This window comes from Acomys russatus, chromosome 13, assembly GCF_903995435.1.
Source record: "Acomys russatus chromosome 13, mAcoRus1.1, whole genome shotgun sequence".
Classification (NCBI taxonomy): Eukaryota; Metazoa; Chordata; class Mammalia; order Rodentia; family Muridae; genus Acomys; species Acomys russatus.
The window spans coordinates 47303530-47323582 of record NC_067149.1 but is presented as its reverse complement, the minus strand read 5'-3'; the positions used below and the strand labels follow the sequence as shown (position 1 = coordinate 47323582).

Genomic DNA, 20053 nt, shown 5'->3' with positions numbered 1-20053 from the left:
ACAAGAGAATCCTGCATGACAGAATTCATGGCAGCCAAGGGTCAGACGGTGATTACCAGTCAATTACTGAAAACACGAGGAAGCAAGTTACAGAGCAATAAACTGTCCTGGGTGTTTGACACAGTGCCCCAGAAACCAAGTCTGAATCCCCTGCAGGGTCTGTGTAGAAATATCTTCTTATTGCTGAATCTCATACACGCTAAAGCAAGACAGTTTGCCTCCTAAAGAATGTACTAGACATTTCTGAATGCGATAATTTTTGTGATCTCTTTGGAGAACAGAATATTAAAGAACACAGTAATGGGGGCTGGAGAGATGGCTCAGCGGTTAAGAGCACTGACTTCCAGAGGTCCTGAGTTCAATTCCCAGCAACCACATGGTGGCTCACAACCATCTATAATGTGATCTGATACCCTCCTCTGGCATGCAGGTGTACATGCAGACAGAGCTCCGTATACATAATAATAAATAAATCTTTTTTTTTTGGTTTTTCGAGACAGGGTTTCTCTGTGTAGCCTTGGCCATCCTGGACTCACTTTGTAGACCAGGCTGGCCTCGAACTCACAGTGATCCGCCTGCCTCTGCCTCCCGAGTGCTGGGATTAAAGACGTGCGCCACCACGCCCGGCCAATAAATAAATCTTAAAAAAAAAAAAAAAAAAGAGAACACGGTAGTAATTCAATAAAGAGTTTACATAGAAAAAGGGGTGGAGTCAAGGGGTGTAGCTCACTGAAAGAGCACTTGGCCAGCATGGGCAAGGCCGATTTCAGTCTCCAGCACAGGCAAAAAGGAAAGAGAAAGATGTTGTCTCAGATCTCAGATAAACACAACTGAGGGAGCTTGTTGCATAAGACTTGACTTCAAAGAATGTTAAAAGTTATATATATATTAAAAAAGGAAGAAAGAAAGAAGGAAAGGAAAATAGGCAAAAAGACCACATCTACTGAAACAAAGTTGAGGACCTGAGGGCTGTACAGCACTTGTTTAACTTTTAATGAGATCCTGTGTTTAATTTCTCAGCACAATAGGAAGAAAAATAAATATATACACATATGCAACAAATCCAAAGAAATAAATGAAGGTAAAATGAACATTTTTCATTTTTATTATCTTTCTAAATGTTTTTGTTTTGTTTTTCAAGAAAAGGGTTTCTCTGTGTAGCTCTGGCTGTCCTGGAATTGCTCTGTGGACCAGGCTGACCTTGAACTCACAGAGATCCGCCTGCCTCTGCCTCCTGAGTGCTGGGATTAAAGGTGTACCCCACCACCACCCAGTTTTAATTTTTAAAAAATAATTTATTTTATGTGCGTTAGTGGGAAGTTGTCAGATCTCTTGGAACTAGAGTTATAGACAGTTGTGAGCTGCCAGGTGGGTGCTGGGAATTGAACCCAGGTCCTTTGAAAAAGCAGACAGTGCTCTTAACCACTGAGCCATCTCTCCAGGCCCCCACCCAGTTTCAATTTTTAAAAATAACTTTTAGTGTCAATAGTGTAAATTCAGAGCCAGGCATGGCGGCACATGCCTGTAATCTCAACACTCAGGGAGGCAGAGGAAGGCAGATCTCTGTGCATTCTAGGCCAGCCTGGTCTACAGAGTGAGTACCAGGACAGTCAAGGCTACACACAGAAACCCTGTCTCGAAAAACAAACAAACAAACAAAGTCTAAATGCATCAATTAAAAGGCAGAGACAGGGGCTGGGGAGGTGGCTTAGTTAGTAAGGTGCTTGCAGTGTAAAGATGAGGACTTGAGCTTACTTCCCAGAGCCCACTTTAAAAGCTGACAGCTGATTGCAGTGGCACACTTAGCAGTTCAGCACTGGAAAGGAAAAACATAGCCTATCCTTGGAGCTCCTGGTCAGCCACCCTAGCCAACTTGGTTAGCCCCAGAGCAACAAGAGACATTGTCTCAAAAACCAAGGCAGATGGCCTGAGACTTGACGCCTAGTTCGTTCTTCTGAGTAGACCTATGCTTCCAGGCCCAGTGAACTCAACAGTCCTTCATGTGCCTGCACTAGACAATGTGAAGCAAACTCACAGCAACGCAAGGGAAACTCTCTGACACCCGTGTTGTAGCTGGAGATTTGAGAGCTCCTGTTTCAGAAACACGAGTATTTAGCAGGGAGCTGAAAGCAAGTACGTGGTTAAATGCAGCAGCAGCAGCAGCAGCAGCAGCTACTGGATACAGCTGACATCGAAGATGACTTCATCACAACAGTAGAACTACACCTTCTGTTCAGGCCCACGGGGAGCACTCCCCAAGACAGGTCACATTCTGAGTCTTATAGCACACCCTCTGTTCAGGCCCACGGGGAGCACTCCCCAAGACAGGTCACATTCTGAGTCTTATAGCACATCTTAATAATTATTTGAAAACAGAAATCAAGAGCCAGGCATAGTGGTGCACGCCTTGAGTCCCAACACCTTGGAGGCAGTAGCAGGCCCATCTCTGTGAGCTTGAGGCTAGCCTGGTATATATTGTGAGTTCTAGGACAGCTAGGGTTATGTAGAGAGACACTGTCTCAAAAAGAAAATAGAAATCATGTGATGTCTGTTACAAGACCAAAGCGAAAATGGACTAGTAATCAGTTATAGAAATGGAACTGGAAAATCCACAGATTGTGGAGGGTAAACAGCACACTTTGAGATAGACATGCAACTAAAGAAATTCCCAGAGAAATGGACAGTATTTTTAACTAAATGAAATAAAGACACAATTTGTGGGATGCAGCAAATTCAGTGTTCAGAAGAAAATTTAGAGCACAAATGTGGTTACTAGAAGAAACATCTAGAACTGGTAATCTATGCTTCTAAATAAGCAAAGTCAAAAAAGAACAAATGATACGTGTTGACAGACTCCTTTAAGCCTAGCTGTGGGAAGCTGAGCTGGGAAAACAGAAAGTTCAAAGTAATCTTGTGCTACACAGCCAGACCCTGTCTGAAAACATGCACATGTGTACTCATGACTACACACACACACACACACACACACACACACACACACACACACACACTCAGGAACCAGAGAGATCAGGAGTTCAAGGACAGCCATAGCCACTCAGTGCGACCGAAGATAGTCTGAGCTATATGAGCCCTTATCTGAACAACAGCAAAACAAAGCATGCAAGCAAACAACAACTTCCCCAATTAAACAGAAAAAGAAGAGCAATCAAATGAAGGTAAGCTGAAAAAAATGAATAATAAACCGGGCGTGGTGGTGCACGCCTGTAATCCTAGCACTTGGTAGGCAGAGGCAGGTGAATCTCTGTGAGTTTGAGGCCAGCCTGGTCTATAGAGTTCCAGTACAGCCAGGGCTACATAGAGAAACCCTGTCTGGAAAAACAAACAAACAAACAACAACAAAGAATAATAAAAAAGTACAGAGCAGAAACCAACAAGACAGAGTTCTCCCCCTTCCCCTCCCTCTCCCCCTCCCCCTCCTCTCCTCTTCTCAGTCTGTGTGTGTGGGCATGCCCCGTGCATGCATCTATGTGTGCTGTAGCACACGTATGGTCTGAGGACACTTTTGAATGTGGATTTCCACCTTCTACAAGCCAGATCTCCGTTGTTTGGGACTGCACATAGGGATAGCTAAGCCACAAACTTCCAGGGATGCACTTATCTTTTTCCCTCATCTCATCATAGAAGCACTAAGAGAGCAGATTCTACCCTGACTGGCATTCTGTTGGAGACCAGGGATTTGAACTCAGGTTCTCATGCTTGCAGAGCAAGCTCTTTACCCATTAAGCCATTTTCTCCTGCCCAGTTTTCCTCTCTCCCTGGTGCTAGCCATTGAACATAGGGCCTCACACATGCTAGGCTCATGGCCTTTGCTTTGTTGTTGAGGTAGGGTGTGTCTTTTTACCCCAGACTGACCTTAGTTATTTGCTACTGTGTCCAGCTGATGGAAATCAGAATCAACACAGGAAGATAGGGTCATTGTTATAAAATGCCAGCTCTTCTCAGTTTGATCTACAGATCCAGAACAATCCCAATCAAAATACATTTTTGGATATCATCAAAATGACTCTACAGTTTATATGCAGAGGTAAATGCCCAGATCTAGAACAGCTAATAATACAGTGTTGGAAGAAAGCAAGTGGAAGAGAGGTTCGATCCAAACTCAAGCATCACTATGATGTATAGAGATCAAGACGATATGCTGTTGGCACAAGAACAGATCAGTGGGATGGACTAGTGTCCACAAATAAACATACATAAATACAGTCAAATGTGTTTGGAAAGAGGAAGGGAACCTCCTCCAAACTGTATTTGTTTGTGGGGAGGTTTGGGGGTGGGCGGGGGGTTACACGGAGAGCAATGGGAGTGAATACGGTCAAAATATACTATATATATACATATATGTGTATATATATATATATATATATACATACATACATACTCATAGTAAAACTCATTATTTTGGACAATTAGTATAGACTGATGAAAATGTCTAAAAGTAAATAAATTGCCACTTGTGGTAGTCCACATCTGTACTCCCAGCACTTAAAAGGCCTATGCAGAAGGACTGCTAAAGTTTAAGGCTAGCCTGGGCTATGTAGAGAGGAAAAGGTGGGGGTAGGGGGCAGTTGGAGAGGGGAGGGGAAAGAATAAAATAAAGGACAAGAAAAGAAAAAGGAAAACAAAGCCGAGCACAGTAGGGCATGCCTGTAATGCCAGAACTTGGGAGGCAGAGGTAGGTGGATCATTGTGAGTTCGAAGCCAGCCTGGTCTACAAAGTGAGCCCAGGACAGCTAGGGCTACACAGAGAAACCCAGACTCAACAAAACAAACAAACAACAACAAAAGAAAGAAATGAGCTAGCAAATTCAGGCATTAGGCTGTTAGCCAGTCCCTGCTGGGCCTGGGAGATGGCTCAACAGGGAAAGTGTTTGCCTTACAAGTGCAAAGATCTGAGTTCAATACTCAGAACTCACAAAACAAAACAAAAAGCCTGAGTGAGCTGATGTGTGCTTAGTCCCCACATTGAGGACATGTGAACAGGAAGGTCCCAGAGGCCCACACTAATTGATTAGCCAGCCTGGCCTACTTGGTGAATTCCAGGCCAGTAAGAGAGACCCTGGTTAAAAAAAAATTTTTTTTAAAGGTGAACACCTTTAATCCCAGCACTTGGGAGGCATAGGCTGGTGGATCACTGTGAGTTCGAAGCCAGCCTGGTTTACAAAATGAGTCCAGGACAGCCAAGGCTAACACAGAGAAACCGTGTCTTGAGAAAAAAAAAAAAGGTGTACAGCACCTGAGGAATGGCATGAAGATCGTCCTCTGACCTCTAGGCGTGTTCACATACATGTGCACACCTATGTGAACTTCCCCAGATACATACACAAACAACAACAACAAAATAAGCTACCAAGACATGGAGAGATCTTAGATTACTCAGCGAGAGAAGCCAATCAGAAAAGTCTGGTTTGTATTATCTCAGCTATATGACAGTCTGGAAAGGATCATGTGATTGGTGACTGACAGGGCTTGAGAAGGATGAACAGGTCAAAGACGGGGGGCCATAGCTGGCGTAAGGTAGTGGTGGAAATGGGGGAGCGCATTTGTTCTGACACACACTGTAAAGTATACACTCTGACGACAGAACGTAGGTTCTAGTAGGGGACGCTGATAATGTGGGAGTCCGTGCATGTCCGAGGCAGGGATGCTACTGGAGTTCCCAACACCTTCTTCTCAAGTGTGCTATGAACATAAACCTGCTCTAAATGCATCCAGAAGGTAGAAGGGCTGAGGACGCAGCTTAGTAGCAGTGTGCTGAACCTGTGTGAGACCCTGCGTGCCCCAAATGCCAAACCCATGTCTTCCAGAAGAGCAAGAAGCTGACCACCTCTCCAGCTCAGACCAAGTATTTACGAGTTTGGGGTTTGTGTTTAGTCTGAAGATCATGTTTTGGTATTTTTTAAAAAAAACTTGATTTTTAAAATTTTTATGTATTTATTTTTAGATAGGGTTTCTATGTGTAGTCCTAACTGTCCTGGACTCACTTTGTAGACCAGACTGGCCTTGAATTCACAGAGATCCACCTGCCTCTGCCTCCCAAGTGCTGGAATTACAGGCATACACTATACCCCACAAAAATCTTGATCATAAAAGTCCTTTTGTGGGGGCTGGAGAGGTGGCTCAGTGGTTAAGAGCACTTGCTGCTCTTGCAGAGGACCTGAGTTCAGATCTCATCAGCCCTCAGTGCCCTCATGGTGGTTCATGACCATCAGTAATTCCATTTCTGGGAAATCCAACACTCTCTTCTGATGCCCATGGGTACCAGGCATGCATATGGTACACATACATACATGTAGGCAAAATGCTCATCACACGAAAATAAATCTAATCTGTTGTTTAGTTGTCTGACTATTAGAAAAGTTATCTCGCAACTTACAGCTGGTGCTCCTCTGCTTGACACTGTATTCTTGCTAGAAGCTTCCATTCCCTCTAAGTGCCTTCCAAGCCTGTGGCATGAAAGGTAGAATGACTGACTGTCGCTCCCTAGGAGATGGTTGCGGAGATGCTGCTGCTAATGTCTGAGTGAGACACTGTCCCACACAAGAGAGCCTTATACAGATGCTCAGGTCTCAAAAAAGTCCAGGTTTTCCCAACCTATGCCATACAGAGCTGGCCACCTACCTGCCTCTCTCTCTAACACCCCAACTTTGTATTTCTTTGTCTCTAGAGAACAGGTGGGCTGCTCTCCTGTAGCAGCTTCTGTGCAGGGTTTTGGGGAAAGCACTGTACAGACTATGAAATCATGTTATGATAACACAAATCTTATTAGCTCTTTGGCGAGAGGAAGCAGAAGGCAAGAGGAATCGAAACAATCCACTCTTTACATATCTAACGACATGTGAGGAACCAGCCTGGGGAAACTGCCTGAAATGGGACTTAAAAGAGCAGAGGCCAGTGGAGCATTCAGAGAATGGGGTGAGGAAGAGAGAGAGTGGGGGTGGGGGTGGCTACCAAGTGACCAAACGCCATCATCTTCACAACTGCTCCTAGGTTCCCTTCTCTTGGCTCCCGACAGAACTTACTTGAAGGCGGACGATTCCTCTGTCTGACTCCATCTTTGCTGCCACGGGGCCACTTTCCACTCTCTGAGTGCCTGTCGTTTGCGTGGGCTCTTCAGCCAGGCCCGTCTGTGCCTACAGACTTCTGGGGTGGGAGACACTGCTGCTGCAAAGACAGACCCGCTATTCATCAGCTGATGCGGGATGCTTGGCTTGGCCTCAGCCCCTGCCTGGGGGAGGCGCACATGTGTGCAAGTGTCTGCCCTGCACGTGGCATGGTGATAGGTGGCCTTTTGAGTTGCCCTTCTAGTCCCAGCTGGGCCATCTGAGGTTAAGGCGCCTGAAAAATACCTACCAAGGAACTCCGAGAGAAGGCTTCCTACCTCACACCGGCTGCTCGGAGTAGGGTCCCTGCTCACCAAGCATGGTGTGTCTTCAGCATAGTGTTAGGGCATAAGCTTCAGGAGTTCCCCCTCGCCCCCCTTCCTGTCCCTTGTTAGTTCTGTTTGTGCCTTCCATTCCTAAGAGTGGGGGAGAGGAGGGCGTAGCTACCCAGTGGGTAAGTAAGTAATACAGGTTGATACCTTCACTTCTCTCCTGGTGTGAGGGGGAGGCAGAGGTGTGAGCGCCAAGGGGAAAGCGGTGCCTTCAAATCCTGCATTTCCCCCACTTCTAGAAGAGAGCTACAACAGCCAGACTTCTTTTTTTGGGGGGGGGAACTGATTATTTTTTCCTGTTTACCTTAGAGCCTAAAACACTTCTGTCTTGTTCCTAGACCTGTTTTAGACCCAAGCTGCTGTGGTGGGAGTGGTGACGGCTGGCCACAGGGGAGAGTTTCCATTCAGGGAAACCGGAGGTGGGAATGGGGCAAGGCAGAGTCTGTGTTTATTCTTACCACTCTCATGTGTGAAGAGGAGAAAGTAAGAGGGAGGGAGGGAGAGAGAAAGAAGAGAGAGAGAGAGAGAGAGAGAGAGAGAGAGAGAGAGAGAGAGAGAGAGGGAGAGAGAGAGAGAGAGGAGACAGACAAACAGATGGAGCCAGTTTTTTTTCTTCTTTTTCACTTCTTTTCTTTTTGTTTTTTGCTTGTTTGGGTTTTTTGTTTGTTTGTTTTTGTTTTTTGAGACAGAGTTTCTCTGTGTAGTCCTGGCTATCCTGGAACTCACAAAGATCCTCCTGCCTCCGCCTCCCATGTGCCACCACGCCCCAGTGGAGCCAGCTTCTTGACTCTCTTACATGTCTAAGTCCCACCCTGCTACAGTGTGTGCCCAAGTTGGATGACACGGGAGAAGGTACGTCACGTGAACAAAGGTACCCATCACACCTTACCTCCCGCAGTTATATCTGCGTCAGTCAGCCTTCTGTCCTTGTGACAAGATACTTGGACAATCAATCTACCTTTGCTTCGTGGGTTCAGAGGTTTTAGTTCAGAGCTGGCAGGCCCTGCTGCTTTGGGTTGCACTCCAGAATCACGTAAAAGCACAGAGGAAGTCCGTTCACCTCCCCACAGCAGGGAGCAAAGGGAAGAAGCAGAAGGAAGGGAAGGGCCCTGGTACCGTTCTAGGGCAAGCCTCACAATAGCCTAGCTCTCTCGCTGGCTCCCACCTCCACTACCTCCCAATAGCCCCATGATGACCAAGCCTTCAACACATTTAGCATGCACTTCTTTTTTTAATAATTCTGTAATTTTTCTTTCTTTTTTTCTTGTTCCTTGGTGGTGGTGCTCTCTATGTAGCCTTGGCTGTCCTGGAACTCCCTCTGTAGACCAGGCTAGCCTTGAACTCACGGTGATCCAACTGCTTCTGCCTCCTGAGTGCTGGGATCGAAGGCGAGCACCACCACAGCCCATTGTTTTATAGCAGAAGAAATAGAAGCACTGGAGGCCAAGTAGGTGCTCATGGCTGACCCAAGATTCAAACCCCAGAAGTCTGGATAGATAAGGCACACATTTGGTTAAAGAGGAGAGACAACCGCACTCCCAGTGCCTGCCCTTCCTTCCTCTGCCTTTCTTCTTTCCCTCATAATTCAGGATGAGAAGGGGAACCCCATCCCTTTTTCTTTGGCTCACTATCTGATGTGGAGTTCTAGGATAATAACTCAAAGGAGGAGCTAAGAAAATATGAAAATCCTCTCTTAGCAATAAAACATATCAAAATATCCTCTTGAACCAGTAAAGTGGATGGATCAGTGGGTACCGGGTTCTGCAAGCAAGCACAACAACCCAAGTTAGATCCCTGATACCCATGTAGTGGAGGAAAGAAGCAGCAGTTCCTGCAAGTTGTGGTGCGTGCGTGTGTGTGTGTGTGTGTGGTGTTGTGTGTGTGTGTGTGTGTGTGTGTGTGTGTGAGAGAGAGAGAGAGAGAGAGAGAGAGAGAGAGAGAGAGTTTTGGCAAATGTGTATGTTTATATATTAAAAATAAAAATGTGGCTGGGTGGTGGTGGTGCATGTCTTTAATCCCAGCACTTGGGAGGCAGAGGCAAGTTGATCTCCCTGAGTTCAAGGCCTGCCTGGATAGAGAGAGAGTTTCAGGACAGCCAGAGCGGTTACACAGAGAAAACCCTGCCTCAAAAAAAAAATGTTATTATAGAATAAATAGCAATGTTTAAAAAAAACTGTCTTGCTAGAACTTTTTATTTGGGGGATCAGAAGTCAAATATTAACCACTTCCTTTCCCTTTGCCTTCCTGTTGTGGCAATACCCATTATCTTTTACCTACGTAGATGCATCTGGCTGGATAGAGGAAAACCCAGAAGAAAATACAAAAAGGAAAAGCACCTGACTATATTTCCAAAGAAATTTCCTTAGTGATGAGTTTGTTGGCTTTAAGAGGAAACAGCTGTGATTGGTTAGGAACCTGGTCAGGTTGCCAAGCTCACCCTGGAGTTGGACCATATCCTATCTCATAAGCATCACGTGGAGGTAAACAAGAAGCAGGATTTGGAAAGTGTTTTATCTCCTTTGTCATACTGTGACCCTGGACCAGAGGTCATCACACTTTTTCTGTAAGAGGCCAGAGAGCAAATGTTTTTTGGCCTTTGTAGATCAGGTGGTTTCTGTCACATCCACTCAGCTCAGCTGGTATTGTGTAAAAGCAATATGTAAGTGAATGTCATAGCACTCCAATAAAACTTTATTAACAACTGGGTGGTGGTGGGTAGCACATGTCTATGATCCTAGCCCTCGGGGGAGGGGCAGAGGCAAGTGGATCGCTGTGAGTTCAAGGCCAGCCTGGTCTACAAAGGGAGCCCAGGACAGCCAGGGCTACATAAAGAAACCCTGTCTCAAAAAACAAAAACAAAACAAAACCCAAAAACTTTATTAACAAAGACCGATGGTCAAATATTGTAAAACTAAGACCAGATGTAACCCCACAAATTGTAGTTTTCTAAGCCCTGTCTCAGAACTTAAAAAGAAATGTTTTTCCTTTTTCTTTTTCCTGAGTTTTCGAGACAGGGCTTCTCTGTGTCACCCTGGCTGTCCTGGACTCACTTTGTAGACCAGGCTGGCCTCGAACTCACATCGATCCACTTGCTTCTGTCTGCTGAGCGCTGGAATTACAGACATGTGCTGTCACGCCTGGCTCAGAAACATCTTTCAAGTCTAATTTTCATGGGTGTGGCAACTGCTGAGCTCCTCTGAGCTGACCCTGTGCTAACCTCTCTGGGGACACTCACATTGTAAAGGAGGGTCCTGAGACAAATGTGCAGCAAATGCACTTGCCATGAATGGAACGCCTGACATTCGGCCCTAGGGACTGAGCCTGCCCTGAGTGGGAAAGGCTGCATATTTCTGTACTGTTAAGATGATTTTTGTAGTGTGAAGTTCAAAAAAGATTTCTAGGGACACTCTCGTAGGGAAGATTTTATTTAAAGAACACACTGGAATGTACCCTCACACCAACTTAAAGCAATGAGCTGGGGGTAGGGTGAGCACCATCAATATGGTTGTAAAGAGGTAGAATTACAGAAGACAGAAGAAGACAGCAATAAGAATATCCCTTTCAGGGCTGGAGAGCTGGCTCAGTGGTTAAGAGCACTGCCTGCTCTTCCAAAGGACCCGGGTTCAATTCCCAGCACTTACATGGCAGTTTACAACTGTCTGCAACTCCAAGATCTGACACTCTCACACCAATGCACATAAGTTAAAATTAAATTAAAAAAGAATATCCCTTTGCCTGGCATGCTGGTATACACCTCTAGCCCCAGCTAGTCTAAGGGTGAGGGAGGAAGATTACTTTTGAACTCAGGAGGTTTTAGTCTTTAAAAATGCAAAATTTTTTGGGTTTTTTTGTTTTTGTTTTTTTGTTTTTGTTTTTTCGAGACAGGATTTCTCTGTGTAGCCTTGGCCATCCTGGACTCACTTTGTAGACCAGGCTGGCCTCGAACTCACAGCGATCCGCCTGCCTCTGCCTCCCGAGTGCTGGGATTAAAGGCGTGCACCACCACGTCCGGCAAAAATGCAAAATTTTTTAAAAAGGAAGATTCTGCTAGTTGTGGTTGGGGACACTTTTAATCCCAGCCCTGAGGAGACAGAGGCAGTAGGATCTCTATGAATTTGAGGCCAGCCTGGGCTCCAGGGGGAATTCCAGGACAGCCAGGACTACACAGAGAAACTCTGCTTTAAAAAAACAAAAACAAAAACAAAAACAAAACAAACGAGAAACAAAAAACAAAAACAAATTAGCCAGGCTGTGGTGGCACACACCTTTAATCCCAGCCTTTGGGAAGCAGAGGCAGACAGATCATTGTAAATTCCAGGCCAGCCTGGGCTACACAGGGAAACCTCCCTCTCCAAAAACCAAACCAAACCAAACCAAACAAAACAAAGCAAAAACAAATTAGTGTATTTAAAAATTGTTTTGTTTTGTTTTGTTTTGTTTTTGTTTTTCGAGACAGGGTTTCTCTGTGTACCCTTGGCCATCCTGGACTCACTTTGTAGACCAGGCTAGCCTCGAACTCACAGCGATCCTCCTGCCTCTGCCTCCCGAGTGCTGGGATTAAAGGCAAGCGCCACCACGCCCGGTTTAAAAATTATTTTTCAATGTGACATACAAGACTTGTAATCCAGGCTGGGCCTGGAGGCTTGAGCCTGTACTAGCAGCTTCGGTGTCTTCAGGTTGGACCTCATGCTGGGATGGAGTTTGTAATAAACACACCTGCAGGTTGTGGTAGAGAGAGAGAGAGAGAGAGAGAGAGAGAGAGAGAGAGAGAGAGAGAGAGAGAGAGAGAGAGAGAGAGAGAGAGAGAGAGAGAGAGTGAAACAGGAGGAACACACAGTCAAGACCAGCCTGTTATAGAAGGAGACCCTCTTTCAAAAAAACATAAAAAGTAAGGTGGTGCACACCTTTAATCCCAGACCTCAGGAGGCAAAGGCAGGCAGATCGTTGTGAGTTCAAGGCCAGCCTGGTCTACAAAAGGAGTCCAGGACAGCCAAGGCTAACACAGAGAAACCCTGTCTCAGGAGAAAAAAAAAAAGAAGAAATTTTAAATTACTGTGGGCTGAGGATGTAGCCCACTTGCCTAGCAGGTGAGAGACCCTGGTTCCCAATACCTCAAAAAGAAAAATCATAAACATTTATGGGCTATACACTGTATAATGTTCAAGTTAAGGCAAACATCTATTTCCTCAAACATTTATCATTCCTGTGTAGTACAAATATTCCAAATGCTTCATCTTCTTTGAAGTGCATGTACATTTTATCGCTGTGTATTGAGCAGTATGTAAGATCCTTTAACTCAGTGGTGGGGAAAGCCTGGGGTTAAGTCAGGAGGCTCCACTGAGTCACTGTGTTCTCTGAGACAAGTTACTTGTCTCCTTGAGGTATTTTATTCTTCTTCGTGTGTGTGAAAACTGAAGTTGTCAAAATAACGATTCCTAAAATTCACGCATCTCGTAACTCTTGTTTCTAATGAATGTTTATATTGAACACTTCCTCGGTAACAATGTATGTGTTCAGATCAAGGTCGATCTTTAGTATAGAAGTTAAGGGTTAGAAATATGTACATGAGCTGGGTGGTGGCCCACACCTTTAATCTCAGCACTTGGGAGGCAGAGACAGGCAGATGTCCATGAGTTCGAGGCCAGCCTGGACTACAAAGCGAGTTCCAGGACAGCCAGAGCTGTTACACAGAGAAACCCTGTCTCGAAAAACCAAAAAAAGGAAAAAGAAAGAAATATGTACTTGAGCCAGGCATGGTGGTGCACACCTTTAATCCCAGCACCTGGGAGGCAGAGACAGACATCTCTGTGAGTTCTAGGCCAGCCTAATTTACACACTGAGCCCAAGACAGCCAAGGCTACACAGAGAAACCCTATCTCAGGAAAAAAAAAAAAAAAAAAGAATTGGACTCTGTGACCTTTGTGTGTCTAATAAAACCTTCCACAGTGACCAAGGTAACAGGACATACCCATCGTCACTGTTCATTAGAGCAACCACTAGGCACATGTAGGTACTGAGCAAATGAAACAGGGTTGGTATGACTGATGGTTTGAGTTTTAATCTTTATTTAGCTTTTTAAAAAGCCAGGTATGGTGGCACACACCTTTAATCTCAGCATTCAAGAGGTAGAGTCAGGAAGATGGATCTCTGTGAGTTCAAGGCCCCCGAGGTCTACATAGTGAGTTCTAGGCCAGCCAGGGCTACATAGCAAGACTTCCTCTCAATAAATAAGTGAATTAATGAATTTATTAACGGGGCCAGAAAGATACCTCAGTGGCTAAGAGCACATACTGCTCTTTCAGAAGATCCCAGGTCAGTTCTAATCACCCACATTGGGAGGGTCACAACCACCTGTAACTCCAGCTCCAGGAAACCCACAAACCACTTCTGGCCTCCAGAGGCACCCAAACATACATAGTACAGACACATATACATATAATTACAAAAGAAAAATAAATGTACATTTAGACAGCTCTGTGTCTGTGTATGTGCGCACGTGTATGCATGCATTGATTACAACCAAACTGGACTCCTTAGTACTAGGTGCTTTCTCTATTACTGAATCAAAGTCCCATCCCTAAAGAGTTACATTTGTTTATTGTTCATTACTTGTTCATTTTTGTTTGTTTATTTGATTTTTGAGACAGAGTTTTTCCAGGGTATCCCAGGCTGGCCTTGAACTTGTAGTGCTGTTGCCTCCTGGGTGCTAGAAGAATAGGTATATGCCACCACATCTAATTTAAATTGCTTATTTATTTATTTATTTACTCTGTGTGTGTGTGTGTGTGTGTGTGTGTGTGTGTGTGTGTGTGTGTGTGTGTGTGTGTGTTGTTATATAGCCCAGACTAGCCTTGGACTCAAAATGATCCTCCTGACTCAGGCTTCCAGGTGCTGGGATTCCAGTGTGATCCACCAGGTTTAAGTAGTCACATTTAATTAGGTAGCTAACTAACTAATAGAGCTAACATAATGGCCAGTGGAGCTGACTGTTTCTGTCTCTACAGCTCAGAGATTGTTCTGGCTAACGTCTGATTTGACATTAGTAGGAACTCAGGTACTGGAGTGCCCCATGTGTTCCTCTTTGTGGCAAAAATCTCCCTTCTTTTTAACTTCAGAGTAGGGACTTTTAGCTGTGACTCATTCTTGAGTTGATGGTTAGTGACAGAGCCTTCCTGTGATTGATATGGAATGCTCTTCGCCTTTCACCTCTGTGACAGAGTTAAGACGTGACACAGGCCTCTATTCCCCGGACTCTCAAGGGCAGAGGTAGGCAGATCTCTGTGAGTTCAAGGCCAGCCTGGTCTGCAGAGTGAGTTTCAAGACAGCCGGGGCTTTGGACTTGTTGCATACATTCCTAGTTTCTCCTGTTGTTCTAACATTATTTATTAGAGCAGAAAGCGTGAGGGTTCACTCTTTGTAAAAGTTGTTTTATTTCCTTAGAAGGGAAGAAGAGACGAGAGTCATAACTAAGCTTTACAAACACATGACCTGGGCTGAGCCCAGGGCGTTTCTAAACTAAATATCCCTAGCCCTAGGCTTGGAAGCTTTTAGCCTCCAAACAACGTAATCTTTTGCAAGCCTTGGACCTTTGAAGGGTTCAGCTTCCAGCCTTCATCTGCTAACCTAGGCCTAGAATGTTTTCAGCATCTCACTGCTGAATAAGCTCACCTTTTCCACTTCTTCATGAACTCTGCCTGGCTGGTTCAACCCAGCTGTTCTGGCCCAACTCTCCTCTCCAGGCTGATTAGCCAAACTGGCTTCTCTCTGCTTCTCACTGAATTGTTCTGCTTGGAAAAGCTGCCGCTGGACTCCTGAATGTTACTGTACTGTTTCTATGAATTCCTAGCGCACGCGCTCCCTCCCTACCTCCTTCTCTCTCTCTCTCTCTCTGCAGTGCTCCCCCGCTCCACTACCCTCTACCCCACAGGGTTTCTCTGTTACACAAAGAGTCTTGGACTCTCTTTGTAGACAAGGCTGGTCTTGAACTCCCACAAATCCACCTGCCTCTGCCTCCTAAGTGCTGGGAGTGCTCTGCGGTACTCTTGTTGTTGTTGTTGTTGTTTTTCTAGACAGGGTTTCTCTGTGTAGCCTTGGCTGTCCTGGACTCACTTTGTAGACCAGGCTGGCCTCGAATTCACAGAGATCTGCCTGCCTCTGCCTCCCGAGTGCTGGGATGAAAGGCGTGCACTCCTGGCCTGCAGTGCTCCAAATTGCTTGTCTTTCCTGTCTGTTCTCGTTGGAGAGTTGGGCATATTCTATCTCTGACACATTCTGCAAATCTTTCTTTGGTCACTTTGTCTGCCCCTCAATTAAATGACATTGTCTGGGATTAAAGGTGTACTAGGGTACTCAGCAAGTATTCTTCCATTGAACCACCCTCCAGCCCTTAGGTGTTTAAAGCAAGTTACTTTGCCTTTCTTGCCCAATTAAAAGTAATAATCATAGTGGGGAACAGTGGGGCACACCTGTAATCCCAGAACTCAAGGAGGCACAGGCAGGCAGATTTCTGTGAGTTTGAAGCCAGCCTGGTCTACAAAGCAAGTCCAAGATAGCTAAGGCTACACAGAGAAACCCTGTCTCAAGACAAAAACAATTGAAGAAATAATAATAATAGTGCCTAATTCATAAAGATTAGTAGGATAAAATTAAATCAGGAGTCAGGAATATACCACTGAAATCCAACACTTGGGACTTGAAGCAAGATGATCTTGCATTCCAGACCATCTAAAGCTATGTAATGAGATTTTGCCTCAAAAATCAAAATAAGAATTGTTTTTTTAAACTGTTATAATGGGCTGGGTGGTGATGGCACACACCTTTAATCCCAGCACTCAGATGGCAGATGCAGGCAGATCTCTGTGAGTTCGAGGCCAACTTGGTCTGCAGAGCAAGACAACCAGGGTTATACACAGAGAAACCCCCCGCCCCCCCCCAAAAGAAGAAGAAGAAAAAGAAGAAGAAGAAGAAGAAGAAGAAGAAGAAGAAGAAGAAGAAGAAGAAGAAGAAGAAGAAGAAGAATTATTATTATTATTGAGCCGGGCTTGGAGATGCATGCCTGTAATCCCAGCACTTGGGAGGCAGAGGCAGGCAGATCTTTGTGAAAGCGAGTCATGGGCATCCAGGGCTATAAGAGAAACCTTGTCTCAAAAATAATTTTTATTATTTAATTAATAATAAACATTAATTAAGGTTTAATTAAAACTAAGAATGTATTAGATCAGATCACAAATGTAAAGCAAATGGCCTTGCTAGCCTAAATGAAGAAAACACAATACTTGGGGCTGTTACTATTCCCATGAGTATGGTCCAGATGAGCCAACTCGTTGCGTTGAGAGACCCCTCTGCATCTGCCCAGGTCTCAAGTCCAGGTCTAGAGAACTCTGCCCTGTAACCAAGGATGTCCTTCAAAGACACTAGACTCTGAGATGTACCACACTGCTGAGAAGAAATGAAACTGCTCTGGGGTTCTCACAGGAGTTAAGGGAAGCTGGGATTAAAACGCATGGGTGTCCATAGACCCCCTCAAAGTGCCACAAACCACAGCAGGTTCAGATCTTGACCACTGGCCAAGGGAGCCAATGCTCAAGTGAGAAAGGTGTGTACTGCTGCTGGGTGACCTTTCCAGGGGTTGCTCAAAGCCCTGTTGCACTGTGGATGGCAGAATCTACAAACTGCGGGACAGCCCACTAAGGTTCCTCTTCCACTCACACTCTTGGTGGGGGGCAGGAGACAGGGTGAGCAATTGTTTAATTTGTGAACAGCTCCAGGACAAAGACTTGGTGCCACATGTTCTTGGTTACTCCTCTGACAACCAGTTCCTTCTCCACCCCCATCACAGTTTCTGCATGGTGACATTGATGTCACTGGCCCACATGGAACAGTCAGGCCTTACTGGAAGCCCCGTGAGAACAGGGCTTTGATTTTGGAAGCTCCCCTAGTGTTTAGTCTCAGCTGAAGAGCCCATGTAATTGACCCCCGGCTTTGGAAGAGCAGTCCCCGTCTGCATAGAGCAGTACAGGGTTCCCAGACAAAAATCGAAGCCAAAAAGATTCATGTTAGGAAAAAACTACTGTTAAGCGCAGACCTAAGTGATCAGGGTATGAAATGGAAGTGTGGTTTCCTGAGCTTCGTCACAAAGCCACTGATTGTTACATGATCTTCCGTGACTCATTTCCTATCTGGTACCTTGGTTTCACTCATCTACAAAATAGGGAGGAAATTTTTATAAATGTACTGTATTCAGTGTTTTTTTTCTTTTTCCTGATCAGAAAAGTAATATATGGTCATTATAAGAAACAGAACATAGGAGGCCAGGCATGGTGGCAAACGCCTGTAATCCCAGCACTTGGGAGGCAGAGGCAGGCGGATTTCTGTGAGTTCGAGGCCAACCTGGTCTATATAGTGAGTCCAGGACAGCCAAGGCTACACAGAGAAACCCTGTCTCGAAAAACCAAAAATCAAAACAAAACAAAAAACCCAACAACAACAAAACAAGACAGAATATAGACAGCTGTTGGTGGTGCCCACCTTCAATCCCAGCACTCAGGAAGCAGAGGCAAGGGGATTTCTGTGAGTTCAAGGCTAGCCTGGTCTACAAAGTAGGTCTTGGACAGCCAGGGCTATGCAGATAACCCCCGACCCAAAAAACAAAGAAAGAAAGAGAAAGAGAGATGGGGGAGGGAGAGAGAGGGAGAGAGGGGGAGAGGGAGGGGGGAGAGGGAGAGAGGGAGAGGGGAAGAGGGAGAGAGGGAGAGAAGGAGAGAGAGAGACAGAGAGAGAGAGACCGAAAGGGGGGACGCAATAGACACACCTTGAGCCTCACGAATAGCATCACAAACTCTCAGCTATGTACCATGCTGGCTCTTCATACTTGCTACCCAAAACAGTAAGAGTACCTAGTGAAGTGCTTGTCCTTCAACTCTATTACCTTAAGATAGGTGGAACCCTTCCTCAAGTCCTCTGTCCAACAGCCACAACTGGAGGTCAGAATTGAAGAAACTTAACTCTGAGTTCACGTCAACGTTGATGACACACACACCTTGGCCTTTCTGACGCAAGTTAGTACTTTTTTTTACAGTACAACACATTCCTTACCACCTGCCTCTCAGTTTTAGTTTTGGTTTTTGTGTGTAGGCAGCCTGGGCTGGCCTCAAACTCCGTATGTAGCAGAGAATGACCTTGATACTGAAAGTAAGGAATGAACTGCCATATCCAGCTTTCTCACTGTCTTACACAAAAAGTAAGACATTTTAAAAACTATATGACATTCTTTTCCATTTCATATCATGTGTGTCCTTTTTTTTTTTTTTTTTTCTATATATATGTCATTAAAAACAGGAGGAAAACAGGGTGGTCATAAGATGAAAGCCCATTGAGAAAAATTCCCTTGCAAGATTCTGTTAAACACAACTCACAGATAAACCAAAGCAGGAATGAATGGCTGTGCAAAGTTGATAAGGGCTCAGCTGGTGTGTGTCACCACGTCGTCTGCTAGTACGTGGAATGGAAGTGTCACACACCCACTACTCTGGATGTCCCCTCTATCTTGATGGCTAAGAAGATATCCCTTCCTAGTCCAGGACACCTAGAACATGGCCTTGCCATCACTTCATTCTAGCTCCTCCCTCCTTAACTCTTTCAACGCATTTCCCAGCCTTAGCATTTGACCACTTCCCCGCCATCCTGTGAAAGCCCAGAGTATTCAGGCCCTTTGAACTTGACTCTGAAAGGCTCACAATGGGGAAAGACCCTTCTACTTTCCTGTGCTTGGTTTCCTCTCCCACATGAGTGTCGGCCTTCTTGAGAAACTATGAGAACTTATCATCTCAGTACATTATATTTTAGTTTGGCTTTTCAATATGATTTTTGGGTTACTAATATACCGTTGCATATGTATGTTATAGAATATTTGGAGACAATAGGAAAGAAAAATACCACAAATAACTTTGTGGTGGTAATGCACCTTGCATTTTCTAAAATTAGTTTTATACCCTCATATGTGTCCATGGACTATGTGCATACCTGGTGCACTCCCAGGCCAAAAGAGGGTATCAGATCTCCTGGACCTGGTGCTTCTGAGAAGCCATGTGGTGCTGAGGGCCGAGCCCAGGTCCTTTGGTTTTTGGGTTTTTGAGATAGGGTTTCTCTGTATAGCCCTGGCTGGCCTCGAACTCACTTTATAGACGTTACTGGCCTGGAACTCACTCCGTAGACCAGGCTGGCCTAGAACTCATTCCGTAGACCAGGCTGGTGTGGAGCTCTGAACTATTCTGAACTTCAGAGCATGCAGGAAGAGCTGAATGGTTCTACCCAAGGATGGTTGAGTTAATATTTGCTCAGCTTGAATGAAGGGCACACCAATGTAATGCTATTCCTCCTCCTCCTCTTTCTCCTCCTCCTCCTCCTCCTCTTCTTCTTCTTCTTGTCCAATTTTCTACAGCCTTTTTAAACTGAAAAACGTCATGTGGCAAGGTTTCACATCAGTCACCCAAGGAGTGGAAAAAGATTCCCAGATTCATTCATTAGGTTTTGTTAGTTTTCCCTTGATTAAAAGTAAATTTATTTGTTTATTTTTAACTTTGGAACTTCCTCAAGAGATGG

At 45.1% G+C, this 20053-nt stretch overlaps 1 protein-coding gene across 2 annotated transcripts in view; it reads right to left on the bottom strand.

Annotated features, from left to right (window-relative positions):
* Positions 1-7218, bottom strand: part of Ninj2 (ninjurin 2) — a 104762-nt gene extending 97544 nt beyond the window's left edge. Inside the window, exon 1 of one of the 2 annotated variants that reach the window (XM_051155262.1) lies at positions 7041-7218. In XM_051155262.1, the coding sequence (XP_051011219.1) occupies positions 7041-7073 (33 nt within the window). In that variant the 5' untranslated portion in view covers positions 7074-7218. Of the gene's footprint in view, positions 1-6394; positions 6498-7040 lie in introns of those variants that run through there. The other variant, XM_051155261.1, reaches the window with a different exon arrangement.
* Between the last annotated feature and the right edge of the window lie 12835 nt (positions 7219-20053).